This window comes from Ipomoea nil, unplaced genomic scaffold (genome assembly GCF_001879475.1).
Source record: "Ipomoea nil cultivar Tokyo-kokei standard unplaced genomic scaffold, Asagao_1.1 scaffold0706, whole genome shotgun sequence".
NCBI lineage: Eukaryota > Viridiplantae > Streptophyta > Magnoliopsida > Solanales > Convolvulaceae > Ipomoea > Ipomoea nil.
This window is the reverse complement of record NW_017617134.1, coordinates 2,367,846-2,386,153: the sequence shown is the minus strand read 5'-3', so window position 1 is coordinate 2,386,153 and position 18,308 is coordinate 2,367,846. Positions and strand designations below refer to the sequence as shown.

The 18,308-nt window shown below is 31.7% G+C and overlaps 1 protein-coding gene across 1 annotated transcript; it reads left to right on the top strand.

Annotated features, from left to right (window-relative positions):
* Positions 1-12,339: 12,339 nt before the first annotated feature.
* Positions 12,340-16,474, top strand: LOC109176420 (transcription factor bHLH36-like). The gene is made up of 5 exons (XM_019325850.1): positions 12,340-12,468; positions 13,114-13,410; positions 13,905-14,059; positions 15,701-15,858; positions 16,377-16,474. The coding sequence occupies exons 1-5, from the start codon at positions 12,340-12,342 to the stop codon at positions 16,472-16,474; spliced, it is 837 nt and encodes a 278-aa protein (XP_019181395.1).
* The last annotated feature ends 1,834 nt before the right edge of the window (positions 16,475-18,308 follow it).

The following is an 18,308-nucleotide window of genomic DNA, read 5'->3' as shown; positions in this document are numbered from 1 at the left end:
GAGATGGACTGAACATGAACTAATTTCCTCTTACCCAGGCTCTCTCAAAGTTTGGTGATCCCATTTGATTGATAGAGGGGAGCATATTTGCATAGAATTCCTTCACTAGGGCTGGAGAGTAGGGTTTCATCACTGTGACAGACTTGAGAAGATGGATTTTTTAATTTCCAGCTGAGACACTATCTGAGACTTGGCCACATCAATATTCCTTTCACCCAGTATTTTCTTCTTGACTGTCACTTCCCATCTGGTGCATCAAAAGTGTCAGATGAGCTGCAGGAGGTACAGAAACATCATGACTTTCAGGGGCTGTTGGAACATGTTGAGCCGGAGAAGGTTGTTTCCTTTTCTTCCTTGATGGAACTGGAACATGAGCTGGTTCTGCTGCTGCTGATGGTTCAACATTCTCAAAAATAGAGGAACCAATATCCTTTATATGGAAGTCATCAGTATGAATAGGTATTGTTGATATATCAGGGTCAGGGAAACTTGACTTAAGAACAGGGGCAGGTAGAAGAGGTACAGAAGCAGAGGCTTTGCTAAACTCAGGTTAATGACACTTTTGAGTTGGCCTGTTTAGAGGTAGTGAGATATGGCAGCATGAAGTTTTTGTGAGGTGAGCTTTGTGGTGCTAGATGAATGATCTTTTAGTGGAAAAAGAGGTTCAGGCAGAGTAACTAACGGGTCAATAGAAATATTTTGAGACATATTGGGTTCCATTGACCTAGGGTTTTCACTCTCAATATCAGAATTTGACCAATTGATAATAGAGAAAATTGCATCTTTGGTCCCTGAGCTATACCCAAGTTTCGACTTAGTCCCTGAGTTATGACTGTATCCATTTTTAGTTGCTCAGTTATTAACGAAGTAGCGCATTTGGTCCCCGACCGTTAAAATTTTTAGAAAATTAAAAAATATTTAAAATTTGAGGGGTAAAGTAAGAAATTCACATTTTATTCTCCTTATATCAAAACCACTTTCACAACATTATTTTTCACTTCTTAGCATCTTATTTCAAGATTGTTCAATTCTAAAAGCATTTTAATATAATTTTAGTATGACTTGTTAGGAACCTGACTCTCGTATAACAAACTCAAGACTTAGCACAAACAAAGAAACACTTGATTATTGCCTTTAGACGTGTGAAACACACTATCCTATCAATTTTCAATTTTCTTTACTAAGAAACAAAGGTAATCAAACCACAACTTTTAGATACAAAATTATGTCAAATATCTCAGGTTGCTTTTATGAGAAATTCACCAACGGAATAACTTGAGATTTTTAGTATGTAAACTTTTTTCATATGCAGTAGTTTAGTCAATGATTGTTTTTAGAAGTTACAAAAGTTTTTAGAATTTTCATAACAAGAGTATTAGGTTCCTAATTCATTACTCTGGTTTTAAGAAGACATATGAGGTGATGGATATACAAGGTTGCAAAAAACGTTAGGCGCCGATTTATTTATTTATTTATTAAAAAAAAATGTTTGATGTTTGAGATGTGTGTCGTAGATTGTCATGTCAAAATATTGCACAAAATATTAATATTTATTTGTATAAAATACTTGGTAAATAAATATATAACATATTTTAGATTATAACTTTCATATTTTTTTTTTTTTTGAGAAATTATAACTTTCATATTTAATTACAAAATAATATATATAAAAAGAAGACAATGGACAATGTAGTGAATATAATTAATTAATAAAGTTGAAGGTAAGGAATCTTTGAATTGTGAAAAAATAAAGATAATATAACTAATGAAATTATATCTCTTTTTAATTTTTTAATTTTTTAATTTTTTTGAATAAAGGCATTATAGAGACATTTAATTCTAAATTAATTAAATGCATATGTATTATTTTTTGTTATAGCTACTAATTTATTTAATTAAATAAGAGTAATAAAGTGACGTACATGCTTTTCATCCGCAACAATGGAGTCATTGATTTTTTTTTTTTTTAAATTTCCATTCGTTGTTGAGACAAATTGTTTTGAGAGTTTGTCAATGAAAATTGTTGTCAATAGATGATGATAATAAATAATTCAAAATATATGGTTACAATAGATACTGTTATAATACTACAGTGAAAATTAACTTACAAATTTCTTTAGATGTTTAATGAATTGATAAAATTATGAGACTGATGTGTGACCTTGTTCAATTCGAGCCAGTGGGATGTCAACATTGTCAATTATTTAGAAAATGGTCCTACCATTTTAGAGTCAAGGTGTAATTGTTTATTTTATCAACAACCTTGTAGTTAGGTCGCGCAGGTCTGACAATGATATAAGAACAATTTTGTTTGATAAAAGAAATAATAATATAATATTTGTAAAGTAATAAACAATTGTACTATTATAAAAATACATATAAAAAAATATTAATACCATAATGTCCTAAATCATTCAAATAATGCAAAATCATAATTGAAATATTGAATTTTGTTATGAATAATCAAAATAAGATTATCTAAACGACCAAAAAAAAAAAAAAAAAAACCTTACCATAATTTTTTTAAAAAAAAAATTGAAAGAAAATAATTTTCAAATTTCTTGATTTATAATCTTTGACGCTCAACTTTGAATGCTATGTATTAGTCGGGTTAATTATTTGATCAAGGTTTATGTTAAATTTTATATTGTGTTTTTTTTTTTCCTACATTTTAATATATTTGAAGCATATGTTTAACCATTATGTCAACTCTGATTGGAATGAGGTTCCAATCTAAGACATTTCTTATAGAAATTAATAAGTTAAGAATAATAAATAGTTAATGTAATATTTTGTTACTAAAGTTTATACTAACGAAATGTAGGTTATTTAAGCGAAGAAAATAATATAATATAGGGTAAATAAGGAAAATCATTAAAAAAAATACTAAAATTAAAATAATATGAACCATTTATTTCAAGAAACAATTACACCAACATTTTTGTGTTCCTGTTAAGGGCCTAATATTATTGGCTCTTATTAGATTTGTAGATTTATTTATCTCTAATCATGTATTATATACTCAATACATATATATACACACAATGGGGTACAATATAGGAGGGTGGGGGAGGGGGGGGGGAGGGGGGCGATTATTGCCCCCTATAGCTTCGTCCCTTTCTACAATGGTGATTGAAATATATTTATGATTGATATATTCTAAAAGGACGTTGTGAAAAATATCTTAGAATCTTATATATAGCAATATTTATTATTTGATTTCAATTTGTCATTTTCATCAATATTAATAATAATTCCTCTATACAGCTCTACTCAATAAAGTAAATACATCTGACCAAATTCATAAAATTATTATATATTCATGTCAATATGATTTACTCAATAAAAATAATATATCTTACCAAACTCATAAAATTACTATATATTCATATCAATACGACTTACTCAATAAAGAAAATAAATTTTACCAAACTCATAAAATTACTATATATTCCGGTCAATACGATTCAAGTGAGTGTATATATATAGGACACCATTTTGTTGATTAAAACTACAAGATCTAAAATCTTTTTTGTTATATTTTCAAAAACCTACCGTGAAAATATCTAGCTCTTGGTTTTCAAGAATGAAGTCTGAATATCATCAACTTCATTTGTTTGCATTCTCTCTCCTATTTGTACTCATTTCATCATCACCTACAAACCAAAATCAACATTATAATGATTTTGAGATATGGAGCTATGAAGAGATTGGTCCCTACAGGTCCAGATCCTGGTCAACCACCATCATCAATTTCAATGAAGAGATTAGTCCCTACAGGTTCGGATCCTGGCCAACCACTATCATCAATTTCAACAAATAATTTTGATATGAGATATGGAGCCATGAAGAGATTGGTCCCAACAGGTCCAGATCCTGATCAACCGCCATCATCAATTTCAATGAAGAGATTGGTCCCTACAGGTCCAGATCCTGGTCAACCACCATCATCAATTTCAACAAATAATTTTGATATGAGATATGAAGCCGTGAAGAGATTGGTCCCTACATGTCCAGATCCTGGTCAACCACCATCATCAATTCCAATGAAGAGATTGGTCCCTACAGGTTCAGATCCTGGTCAACCACCATCATCAACTTTAGAGGATATTGATATAAAGTATTGAGTAGTAAACACGCTAGTACCTAGTGAATCAAACCATGACCATCCTTTACGTTGGAGGGGTGATATTTATGTTTAAGTGGAAAAGTTGATCCTCAAACCACTATATACGTTTAGATGCATATTTGCATCCATTTCAATGCTTTCTTGATTTGGTGAGAATAATAATAATGTTTGATTTTAATTAAGGCTTGTGATGGAAAAATGTTAAAACTATTATTAGTTATACTAGCGAAAATATGCATCTTGCCACCAAAATTAATATTCATATTTGCAATACAACAACGTTGACTATACTGAAAAAGATTAATGTGAAAATGATTTTTAAAAACTAGATCAATTCAAAATGAAAATTTATAACTTCAAAGCACATAATTATTTATGTTAATAGAAATTGTTTCAAGAAACTGAAAAAAAAAAAAAAAAAAAAAACCCTCTTGATATATACATTAGATTTAGGAGTCATTTTAAAAACTTTTCAATGTTTTGTTCACCAAAGAGAATAGAGTTAATAGAAAATTCACATTTTAATCCAAGAAAAAATGACTAATTTTGGTACAAATGTCTTTAGGACATTTTCTGTATCTCTCTTTCATACTTGGTTCTCTCTTATATGAATCTCCTTAGGAAATTCGATCAAGAATTATTGTCTCAAGATGTTCTCAAATTCAATGAAAAGAAAGTTACCTTTGGAGCATTGATCCGGGTGAAAATCAAATAAAGAATTTTATTTTTCTTGTTTATTAGGATAGCGTTTAGGCACAATCTTGTAAAACTATTGTTTATTAGGATGACATTTTTTTTATATTAATTTTAAATCTATTTTGTTATCAAATTTCATTTGCGGTGTTACTATAATTTTATCTTGGGACTTAAATGCTTTTGAGGCGTTAAGTTCCATATAATATATAAACATAGGCATGTTAATTCAATTATTATAAAGGCTCAACGGTTCAATATAAAGGTTGAATTTCTAACTAAGAGACTTGAAATTATCTAAGTAAATCTTGATGCACTAGTACAGTTGTACGTAGCATCTTTGAACTTGATAAACGGCGATTGAGATTTTTAGTGTTTGAACTTGCTTGCTTGTATGAATATATGTTCTGTTTCTCATCTTCTTAGTATTCAAGCTATTTAAAGTTATGCGGGTGTTTAATTGGTAAATACCTGTTAGTTTAGCTGATAGTTGAATTAATTACATGCAAAATGATCTTTAAGGGTATGAATATATTATATTAGTTTAACCTAAAGTAGCAACAACAACAACAACAACAACAACAACAACAACGACAACAACAACAACGACAACGACAACGACAACGACAACGACAATGACAACGACAACGACAACAACAACAACAACAATGTGAACACTAATAATCAGTAATCACATGTCCCGTCATTAATTACCTTCACGGTACTAGGCAACGGGCTTATAAGCTCTGCCGATGGGCTCAAGCACCCTATTGTCTAGTATTGTGAAGAGATAATGAGAGTAGCGGGACTAACAGACGAGATTGTTGAACCCGTCTACACAGTCTCATTGTTTAAAAAAAAAATTATTAGGGTTTTGGAGAAATATTTTTTTCTTTCAAAAAGCTGATTTGAGTAGCTTTTTGAATTTTAGAGTTTTGGAGCAATTAGCTCTAACAAAAAGTTAATTAACCAAAAACTCATAATAATAGTCAAGCTAGCCAAAATTGGCTGGTAAGCTATTTTACCAAACATGGCATATCTTTGAATTTGTCTATTGAAAGAAAAACAAATTTAAACTTATCCACTTGCCATTAAAATATGTGCTCAGATTTAACACGTGTAGGTTGCATCCAATGGTTGCTTGCTTTGTCTTGAAAATTCAGTTTTTGTAGTTTTTGAAAAATCTTTCCTAAAAACCATGTATCTATAATGTGTAAACGTACCAAAGGCAATAAGGAATAACTAGATAATGTTGGTTGAGAACTAGGGATATATTCAAAAAAAAAAAAATTCAGTGGCGGAAAAAAATTAATACAAAAGAGATAATTTGAAAAAAAAAAAAAAGAAAAAGAAAGAGACTTATTGTTCGATAAAAGTGAAATATCAAAATTCATCAAACTTTATAAAAAAAAAATAAAACAGAATTAGTTTGATAAAATGATACAAATAGAGAACACATTATAAATTATACATCTCAGTAGTTTTAATATAAAAGAATGTTTGCACATATTATATTTTAATGAATAAGAATAAAATATCACTATTAATTTTTATAAAAAGGCCAAAAAAGTGTAAAAATCTAAAGGGAGCAATAAGAATCGAATCTTTGATCGTTCATAAATTAAAGGCATAACAAGGTTACTTGTATATATATATATAATTAGTTTTTTTACGCGTATTACGCGAATGGAATAATGCTCAATGATTTATTTTTTTAAACAAATACTTCAAAGTATATGAATGTAATATTATATAGAAGATGGTCATGCATGGGTAATTGAATGTTGAATTTGTTTAATTAAATCGGTAATTGAAAGTATATATAAATGCAAGATAATATATGAGAGATTGATTACAATTATCACTAAAATAAATATTTGTAACTTTGTAATAACAATAGTCTAAATATTTAGTCTAAAAGCGGTTGACTAAATAAATACTACTTTTGGTTTAAATTTTTTTAATTTTTCTTTATTCTCGTTTGGGTAGCATTGTCATTGTCTCATCTTCAGTACATGTCCGGCCTCTTTTTTTATTTTATTTTATTTTATTGGTAGTGTGTCATGTCGAAAAATACGCAATTTGAAAAAAAAAAATTGTCCAAAACAGACAACCGAGTCAAAAATTATGCCTTCCCGAACTTTTAACAGTTTAAAACAAAAAAAAAATTAAAATAAACGGCCGAACCGGCCGGCCGCAGATGCCGATTCCGGCCTTCCTCGCGGCAGCCGCCTAGCGCTTAGGCGCCGATTAATCGGCGTCTAGGCGCGATTTTTGCAACCATGTGGATATATATATATATATATATATATATATATATATATATATATATATATATATATATATATATATATATATATATATATATATATATATATATATATATATATATATATATATATATATATATATATATATATATATATATATATATATATATATATATATATAGGAGGTTACTCCCTTGGTGAATTTGTCATAAAATAACTTGAGAAATTTGATGTCTTCCTGTATTTCAAAAGTTATAGTTTGATTACCGTTATGTTTAGTAAGGGAAATCAGAAACTTTTAGGATGGTGTGCTTTTCATGCTTGAAGACAATGATAAACTGTTCTCTTGTTTGTACTGAGTCACAAGTTCCTTATACGAGACTCAGGTTACTTACAAGTCATACGAAGATTATTGAATTGCTTTTGGAATTGAAGAACCTTGAAATAGAATGCTAGAAAATTAAAAATAATATTGCAAAAGTGGTTTCAATATAAGAAAGTGAATAAAATGTGAATTTCCTACTTTACCCCTAAAATTTTAAATATTTTTTAATTTTTCTGTCAGTTTTTACGGCCGGGGACCAAATGCGCCACTTCGCTCATAACTGAAGGACTAAAAATGGATACGGTCATAACTCAGGTATTGAGTCGTCACTACCATTATAACTCAGGGACCAAACTTGCAATGTTCCCTTGATAATATCCTGAAAATTGACATAAGCAACTTTTTTTTTTCTCACAATGAACATGTATATGTATACTAGTTTTTTTACGGCGCGATTGAGATAATGCCCAATATTTTTTTTAAAATAAGCACTTTAAAGTATATCAAGACAAAATTATATTGGAATTGTTCATGCATAAATAATTGAATGTTGAATTTGTGTATTTAAATAGGTAATTCTAAGTTTACAAATGCAAGATAATATAGTCAAGATTGATTATAATTGTCAATAAAATAATTGTATAGGTATGGTTGAAACCAAATAGAAGACATAAGGGAGAACAAATAAAAATTAGGACATAAAATATATTAAATATATACTAATATTGAAGCTCCCATGTTACTTTTCCCACCAATATGGGAAAAGTGGCAAAACTAAAAGGAGCCAAACGTTTGACTTCCCATATGTTTATTTTTTAAAATTTTTTTATTTCTTTTATTAAATAATAATAATAATAATAATAATAATAATAATAATTATTATTATTATTATTATTATTATTATTATTATTATTATTATAATAATAATTATTATTATTATATTCTTAGGTCATTTTACATGTTAATTTAAATCGTTAATTTTTTCAAATATCTTTTTACCAATCGCTAATATAATTCAATGGTCAAATCCGCTAATATAATCCGCTAACTACTGATTGTCAAACAAGGACATTGTGAGATAGTTTCCTACTTCAATTTGTTGTGTGATTTGAATACTTTCTTTGTCAACAAATTCCTCAAGTAGTTAATATGATTGGCTTAATTATATTTTTTAAATCTTTTCATGGTATTAATAAAATACTTGGTAAATAAATATATAACATTATTTTGTATTATAACTTTGATATTTAATTAAAAAATAGTGCACAAAAAAAAGATAATACACAATGTAGTGAATATAATCAATTGATGAATTTGAATGTAAATAATATTTTTTACATTGGTGAAAAATAAAGACAATATAACTAATAAAATTATTTCTCTTAATTAATTTATTGATAATGAATAATTTTTTTGAATAAAGACATTGTAGGGACAATGTAGCGAATATAATCAATTGATGAATTTGAATGTAAAGAATTTTTATATTGGAGAAAAATAATATGATATAACTATTGAAATTTATTGATAATGAATAAAATTTTTTTTGAATAAAGACATTGTAGACACATAATTCTAAATTATAGAAATGCATATTTATTATTTTTTTTGTAGCTACTAAATTATTATTTAATTTAATAAGAGTAAAATAGAGTACTAATTATGCCAACTTTGATTGGGATGGGGTTCGAACCTAAGACATTTCTTATTGAAATCAATTAGTAAGTTATCAGTGAACTAACAAAAATTATCGAAAAAGATAATATTTAACGGATAATCATATAATTAATGATAAATTAGGAAATCTCAAGGAAACACTTATGACTCTATTACATCTATTACATTGTAATATTTGTTCAAACATACTTTCTCCACTGAAGCTCAATCTCATGACCTCCCACATGGGAAAGGTCACTGCATGTCATGTGAGCACAAGGTTCTTGGTGAATGGATTGATATATATATATATATATATATATATATATATATATATATATATATATATATATATATATATATATATATATATATATATATATATATATATATATATAGTAATTTTAAATTTTAAATTTTGAATTATAATTATAATTATAAAATTTTAAATTTATTACGTATTTATTTAATGGCATGTTTGGTTCGCGGAATGAATTTTGAGGGAATAGGAATATTATTCCATAGGGAATGAAATAGGTAAGGAATAGAATAGAAATTGTATTCTATTGTTTGGTTCGTTGAAAGAATAGACTTTAGGAATGTTATTCCAGTGTTTGGTTGGTGTAAGGAATATAAATGTAATATATGTGTAAAAGACATAACTACCCTTATTGAGGCAAGGTCTCACGCTGCTCGCCAACAAATCCCATAGATCATCCCTTTCGCTGAACGCAAGGCGGTGGCGAGACTGCCTCCGGCCATCGCGAGCGAGGACGCACCAGCAATCGCACACGGTGGCTGGCGACTTGAGCTCTGACCGGTGTGGTGATTGACATCGACCTCGCTAAGCCTCTTCCCGTCGTTTCACACGGTGGCCGCTGTCACACCTACCGTCGTAGCTGGGCGGAACCCTCCCCTCTCCGTTGTCACCTTCCGATCGTTCCAACACCATCTCCATCGCTGGAGAGTCCTCCGCAATTGAGAATCGCGACAAACCTCCGAAAATCGTAATTACTGGCCGATCCTCAAACTGATCATGGCAATCGCCTCGCTAATCCTCCAAGCCGCCGCCGAACCGCCGCCGCCGCAGTACACACACACACACACACACACACACACACACATATATATATATATATATATATATAATAAAGTTCAAATGCGGCGGGGTCTTCCCGTGCGGCGGAATTCCAGAATACACCAACAGTGTTAACAATATGCACCAACAGTGTTAGAAAAACACACCACAATGAAATGCAATAAAACATCACAGAATACACAACAGACTCAAAAAAATACACCATATAACTCACCACCCCCAATGGTGTATTTCTGAACAGTGTATGGTGTTTTTACTCACACCTAATGGTGAGTGTTTGGTGATGCAGGGCTCTGTTTACTCTGTTTTTTTGTGGTGTATTTTCCTAACGTTGATGGTGCATATTTGTTGAACTATTGGTGTTGCTGTACCGTAAGAAATCGCCGCACCGTAAGACACCGCCGCACCTGAACTCGCCTATATATATATATATATATATATATATATATATATATATATATATATATATTAAACATATGAATAATTACGATAAGTTAAGAAAAGGGTAAAAAAAAAGAATAAAAAAAAACATCTATTCTTGAGGACTCAGGAATAAGTTATATACCAGGGGCCCTAGTAATAACTATGAGGTAATAGGCTATTACCAGGAATACTATTCTTGGTAATATAAACGTTTGCCAAACAAAAAAATATGTATATTACTGGAAATGTTATGTCATTCCAGGCCTATTCCGTGAACCAAATGGACCATAAATATTAAGCTCATTTACAAAGTTGAAATTTATACTTTATATACTCTCTAAATTAGAAATTTACACATTTTGAAAATTCAAATTAATACAAGTTATTGCAAATAAATTTAAACTAATATATAAAATTCTTGTAATTTATCTGTATAAGTGTAAGACTCTTTATAAAAGATTTTGCGATCAATTTTACCTTACATGTAAATTTTGTTTTTGAAAAAGGTACATTTTTAACTAACAAGTCCTGCTAAATAATAAATAAATAAATAAATAAATAAACATAAATTAATCTGAGCCTAGGTGGACCCTGCCACATTACTTGGAGGGTGGGCTAGCACAAGTGCACAACTTATATACAGGACCTTGTTGTGCTTGCCATCACAATAGCCCATAAATTGTTCTTGGATTGGGTTTTGTGGGCAAAGCATATGCGAGCTCATGTGGATCTAACCTGCATTATCATATCAACCTAGATGGTGGTGTGAATCAAAGAAATAGAGTAAATGCAGCGACAGAGACTAAGGAATTAATCAATTAATGAATGGTCTATCCATTAGTCAACAAGGAATTGAAATTGAACGGCGACTGGAAATTGGAATCCTAGACCAAGAGTATATGACGTGCGAATCATTATTAACTCTTAATAAATGTTACTATTGTGTGTTAACTTTGGATTATTTCTTTCCATCCTCCTCCCAAAAAGTGAATCCCCAACCCCTGCCCGACAGAGCATTTGACAAGATATAAATCACGGTGACTTAATGGCTCAATAGAAAGAATCAAATATCAGTGCACACAAGGGATCTGTCCACTCTGGGCATAATTCCGACACTGCCGCTATCGAGGTTCAAATCTTGATCTCTTCTCCCAAATACTGTCTACTGAACTAGTGAGCTAAGCTTGTACATGCTGGATTATTACTTTATTAGAACGACATTTTGCACATGTAATTGTCATATGACTGATGATTATATTAAGGGAAAAATTGCATTTTTGGTCCCTAAGTTATAGAGTAATTGTAAAATTCGCGCGCCTCTAAGTGTTGATCTGTCCACTTTTTGCCCCTAAGTTATCATTGATGTTGCACTTTTTGTCTTTATTAACTTTTCGTACTCACTTTTCGTCCTTGAGTTATACTAAAGTTGCAAATTTCGTCCTTATTTTTAAGTGCACCAATGATAACTTAGAGAAGAAAAGTTAAAATGACCAACACTTAAACGAATTTTACAATTATTGTATAACTTAAAAAGGAAAAGTAGAATTTTTCCTTATATTAAATCTCGGAAACGAAAACCTGGCCAGACCATGCCAGCCCATTGTTGTGTTGTCTTGTACGATGATAGCGAATTGTGCCTATATATTCACATGTACAGGCATGTAATGCATGTATGCTCCAGACCAATTTGATAATACATTAAAAAAAAAAAAAAAAAAAAAAGCGTGGGTTGTTAGGCTAAAACATGCAGCCCAACAGCAGTTTGCCGATGAGACCAAGAGGCCGGAATTCGACGACGGAAAAGAATCGGCGGCAGCAAATGAAAGTCCTTTATCGTCGACTCGCCTCTCTTGTCTCTCGTGAAAACTCTCTGGTATGCTATTATCACGCACTCTCATCCTTTCATCCATTCATGTCTGTCATTTATAATTACAGGAAAATAACTCGAATGATTGAATATGGGTGTAATGACGTACCCAACAACGACTCGAGTTCGAATTCTCAATGGGAGAAGACGATCTCAGTCTTAGAGCAAAAAGCAATCACTCAAGGCTCTTTGTCGCTAAGATACATCTCACAATCCCTAATGCAAAGGTGAGGGGCCCTTAGGTTTAGAGTTTAAATCGGCCTTTCTGTCATATATAGAGTAGAAAAGACTCACACGAATACTTCAATTGGTTCGTGTGTGGTAGATTGTGGACAGTGACACAAAATTGAGTTTTGGAAATCACATTATAGAAGTTACACCCATGCCAATGTGATGAGGAATTAGTGGAAAGGGAAGTGTGTTCTTATTACTTAAACTACTTACAAGACTAATTCCTTAGCTAAAGTAGTTACATGACTTATTCCAGTACTACTCCTTGCACATGTGATCGGTTCGACCAGGCATTGGTCCTCTTAGCTAATGAGCTGCTGAATCACTCTGATTTAGGCAAGAGAATTTCGCCTTTTGTGGGCTTGGTCTGGTAATTGAAAACTGAGGCTGATTAAGGCTTTCTTTGTTGTTGATGTACAGGAAAAATGTCCGGCTTTCGACTTGTTGAATCACGCCACGAACTACATAAAAAAACTAGAGAAAAGCGTTGAAGAGCTGAAAGCAAGAAAGGACAGTCTACAAGCATCAGTGGTGGTATTAGCCGTGAATGACAATGAGAGAGGTGAAAGTTTGGAGATAAATATAGCTAGTGGGTGGGAGAACAAGAAGTTGAAGATGGATAAAGTGTTTGGGATTGTTCAAGAGGAAGGCGCAGAAGTTGTGAGTGCAACCAACTCCACTGTGGCTCTCAACATCTACCATACAATTCTTTGCAAGGTATAATATAATATAAACAGCCATGCGTTTAATCTGCTTTGTGTTAGCATCTTGTTAGCCGGAGGCCAGCCAAGGGTCAAGTCCAATACCAGATGAATAGGGGATTGTTGAGTTGAGGCTTGAAGGATCAAGTTCAGCACTTTAATTTATCTCTTGAAAATGTGGCAGTATAAGAAAATAAAAAAGTGGTATGAGATCAAAGTCAGGTCATGGATTCAAAATATATAACTTTTAGCCTAGTGATAAGTGTTTCATCCTAACACATCTAGTTCATTTAGCACGTCGTGGATTATTTATTGACTAATTAATGACTCCTATGTATTAGTCTGATCTCGTAAATCTTGTCTTATAACTCTAACGCGTAAAAGATCACAAAGAAAATAAATCAGTCTAGGTTGCTCATAGTTTCCTTATCTTTAGTTATTTCTCGATTATGTGTATATATGCTGTTGACAACGTTAATTGTTTTTTTTTTTTTTTCTTTTGCTGAATAGGCATTTTCACCGAGGCTTGGAATGGATACAAATAGAATACAAGAACGGTTGAAGAACTATATTTCTGGCGGATCATATCAATTCTCACCTCATATGCCTTCATTGAATGATGATCAGACCAAGACACCAAAAACTCATAAGACTTTTTGTGACATGTAAAATAAGGGAAAAAAGAGAGAATTTCATAAACATTACAAATTTTTAAAATTTATAATATTTATTACAAACAGATATTATATTGTAATAGAGTCCGGAGTAGTAAATATATATATAATGAAAGTCGATTTAATGTCGACAAGAGCCATTTTTCTTGATCTTATTTAGGGTAGTCATTTCTATTCTGTCCAAACTTAAATGGAGAAAAAGTGCAAAGAGTGCAATGATGGAGAGAGTTTTGACATCATATACCTCGCAGGACGATGACGATCGGTCAAACAAAGACAGTGGAGCACGACGTAACGAAACTTCAGAGGGTGGCGTGTATAGTGTTAGCTGAGATCGTCTAATTGATTGTGACTATTCTTGTTGGATTTGTATTGGGTTTCATATTTGTTGGTTTTATTACTACCCGATAGTCAGTCGGCAGACCAATATAACTGGTTGTCACATCAATAATAAAAGAGAAAATTGCACGTTTCGTCAAAAGTTCATAAGTTTGTAGAATTCGTCTTTAAGTGATGATCATGCTCGTTTTTCGTCCTTAAATTTTGTCATTTTATTAAGTTTTTGTGCTCACTTTTCGTCCCTAAATTATACTAAAGTTGCAAATTTCGTAATCCACTATCTTTATTCTATAACAATGTAGTATATGTTTGTAACCACTTTCTCAAAAACACAAAGAGCCAAGGCTCAAACACAAATGTTTTTCAGAACATCCCCTGTTAGTCCAATATTATTGTGGCATGACTATTTTTTGTCCTCCGTCAACGAACTTATTTAAATGACGTTAAATATAAGGGTATGTTGGTCTTTTTATACAAAGTAGGTTGAATGGCTATATTTTTTATTTTTTTTTTTTGAAAAAAATCCTTAATTCACGGGTAGGGTCTCCGATCCTATCTTCTTCAATTGCAATCCACATCTCCGCAACAATAGAATGACACATATAAATATAAGACCAAAATAGGAATTAACACTTAGAACTAAATAGACTTAAATGTCATTTAAATAGATTTGTTGACGGAGGACAAAAAATAGTCATGTTACAATAATACTAAGACCAACGTAACATATATGTTCTAAAAAAAAAATTAAAAGCCAAACGTCACCTGTAAATTTAGGACCAAAAAAAAATAATGATTTCATCTACTTTCACTGTTGAAAATTATTGAATTCCCGACCACCTGAAAGTGATCTTAAATCAAGTCGAAAACAAAAAGTGGTCGGAAATAGCAACAAAGGTTTTTCCGGATACTAAAAGTGATCGGAACAAGACTTTTGACTTGATTTATGATCATTTTCAGGCGGTCGTAAATTCCATAATTTCCTAGTGTTTTTGTTCCCAACATTTTTAGTCTGTTGGGCAACAAGTTTAGCAAGAGCATCAAGAAATATTATATTGTACCTAGCCAGAATCAGTCTAGAAGAATTCCGCCATGCCTTCTTGTATGGATGCTTTGGCAATGATAAGTTAAACGCTTTCCAAGCATTCAAGAAATTAAAGGTGGATTGGATGAGGCTTTCAAGTTGTGTGATATTAGGACTCTTGGAATTATATTCCATTTGTATAGGTGTATATATCTTCCTGTACTTGTATTATGATTGTTACATTGAATATACATATTAATTCTTGTTAGGTTTCTATTCTCTTCTCCAATGGCTTTCATTGATCCTGCTGCTTACGATACTGCGTCTTATGAACGTACCGTGTCTGTAGTTCCCGTATCCTCTTCTCAAGTTACTCCTAATCTCTTGTCTTTAGCCCACCATTTTGTCTCCATGAAGCGTACAACCCGTAACTATATTTTTTTGGCGTACCAAGCTTGTCCCTTTCCTCTGAGGTTAGAATCTCCTTGGCTACATTGATGGCTCTTTGCTGTGTCCTCCGATCCGGCGACTCTCGGTGTGGATGCTTCCTCAAGCGATGCTGCTTCTGCTACGGTTAATCTTGCGTTTGCGGCTTGGGTTCAATAGGATGAAACAGACACCCTGATCATGTTTATCTTCTTCAGTATGGTTTGAAATAGGCACTCCGTGTGTGGTTCAAACATCTGCATGATTTTTTAATCTCTGCTGGTTTTTGCTCTTCGAAAACTAATGTCTCACGTTTCGATTATTCTGCTGGTGACTCGAGGGTTTTCTTACTTGTATACGTAGATGAAATTATTATGATGGATGGGTAGTGATTCCAAGTTGATAAGTAATCTGTTTCAGTGTCTTTCTTCTGTTTTTATGATTAGGGATCTTGGTTGAGTAAGGTTCTTTCTTGGAATTGAGACACTGCCTGTAGATGGAGACCTTGTCCTTTCTCAGGCAGGTATATGGGTGATATTCTCAAACGGGCGGACATGACTGACTGTAAGCCATTAGCAACTCCTGCTTCGGTTGCTCGTTCTGTGTCCTCCTTGTGAGATCTAAATATGATCTGACTATATACAGAATAATTCACGAGAAACTTAACTCGTAGTAGCAGAAGCGGAAGCACTGTAGATCTCCAGCCATGGTTGATATCCTGTTGTATTGCCTTTGAACAGTAGATCTGCAGAATAGGGTTAGCCGTTTTGTCTCATACTTGACTCAGAACCCTAGATGGTGTACTGGTATTTTCTGAGCAGCATGAGTACCATAATAAATCATGTAATTACTTAATGGGCCTAGTCCACTTGCACCACGTAAGTAAGACCCATAATATATAATATATATTATACGTGAAAGTCTTACAGTTTCCCACTTGGTGCAAGTACTAGCAAATTAAACTCTCATCAAAGAACAAAACACACGAACCATAGTAATATGTCCTCTACTGAATAAGTGAGTAATATCTCCTATGATCACATGCATTTTTGATTCCCCAACTTGAATCCTTTATGAACAAACCCAATGTTTATTCTTGGTACCTTAAGGGATGTTTCTCAAAATAAAATATATATGCGCAACTTAAGAGAGAAAACCATCCAAATTGTACAAAAGAGTACACTGTATGATCTCTAAGATCCTTAAAAGCATGCCTTAAGTAGACATCTCTTAATGTTAGCATAATGCTAACTATATTCTATGACTTCTTTATAAGTTAACATAAGCACTACCTCTAACGGCTAAGAGCTTGGAGTTGACACGTCTGTCACTCCCACTCATCAAAATAGCCAAAAGATAGTTAAGTCACAGAAGCATTCCAATAACTTACACAATAAACCAAAACTCTAAGTCTATAAATTTGGACTCTTAAACATACACCATAACTTCCCAAATAATCTTAAGGTCCACCTCAAAATGAACTGAACATTATGAGTCTTACTTTTATGTTTCTCAAAATTGTCTTGAGCCTTACAAACCAAAATGACCCAGAATCAATTTTGAAGAAACTAAAGACTATTAAATGTTGAAGAATTTATTACTTAACATTGCACCACAAGTTAAATGTTTTGTTCTAATAAACTCTTTAATATTGTTACAACATTTTCATAAATATGTTGCACAACCAATATGAATTTATATGAACAAATACGATATTAATACTTGTGGAATCTTTTGGACTTATTGTTTAACATACAATCCAATTTAGGATGTATGAAGCCTATTAAATCTCAAATCTTTAATGGAGTATCTTAATGATCTTTTTCTAAATGATCACTCCCACTGATTATGGAGTATCTTAATGATCCTTTTTTTAAATGATCACTCCCACTGATTAAGATATTCTTTAGCAAAATTAATGATATACGTACTCATAAATGATTTGACCAATTCACATTATTTACCATCTGATCTAATAAAAGTTACTTCGCTTAAAAAAAATGATTTGACCAACTAATTAATGAAGATATAATTCCCCACCATTAGTTGGGCATACTAAATAATCAATATATGATTCCAATTATAGTCCAACTAAAGGAATAACTAATGAGGACATGACTCCCCACCATAGTTAGACATTCTAAAATAATAAAATATACTTTCCAAAACCAATTTAGAAATTGGCTCAAAAAGGTACATTTTATTCTTGGAATAGAGTTATATCAAATCACGTAACTTGCTACAGTTAGTCCGAAAACCGAGTAAGTTCCGTGGCTCAATTAATAAAGTTGCTAAATTTTGGGAAGTAATTAAATACATGTTTTGCCAATGCAAACCATGAAACATAGAATTATAATTGAACTAAACTTATAAATTCTAAGAAATTGTAATAAAATTATGAGTTTTTTCCCAAAATGGTCCCTCGACTATTGCTCATTCTCAATTTTACAT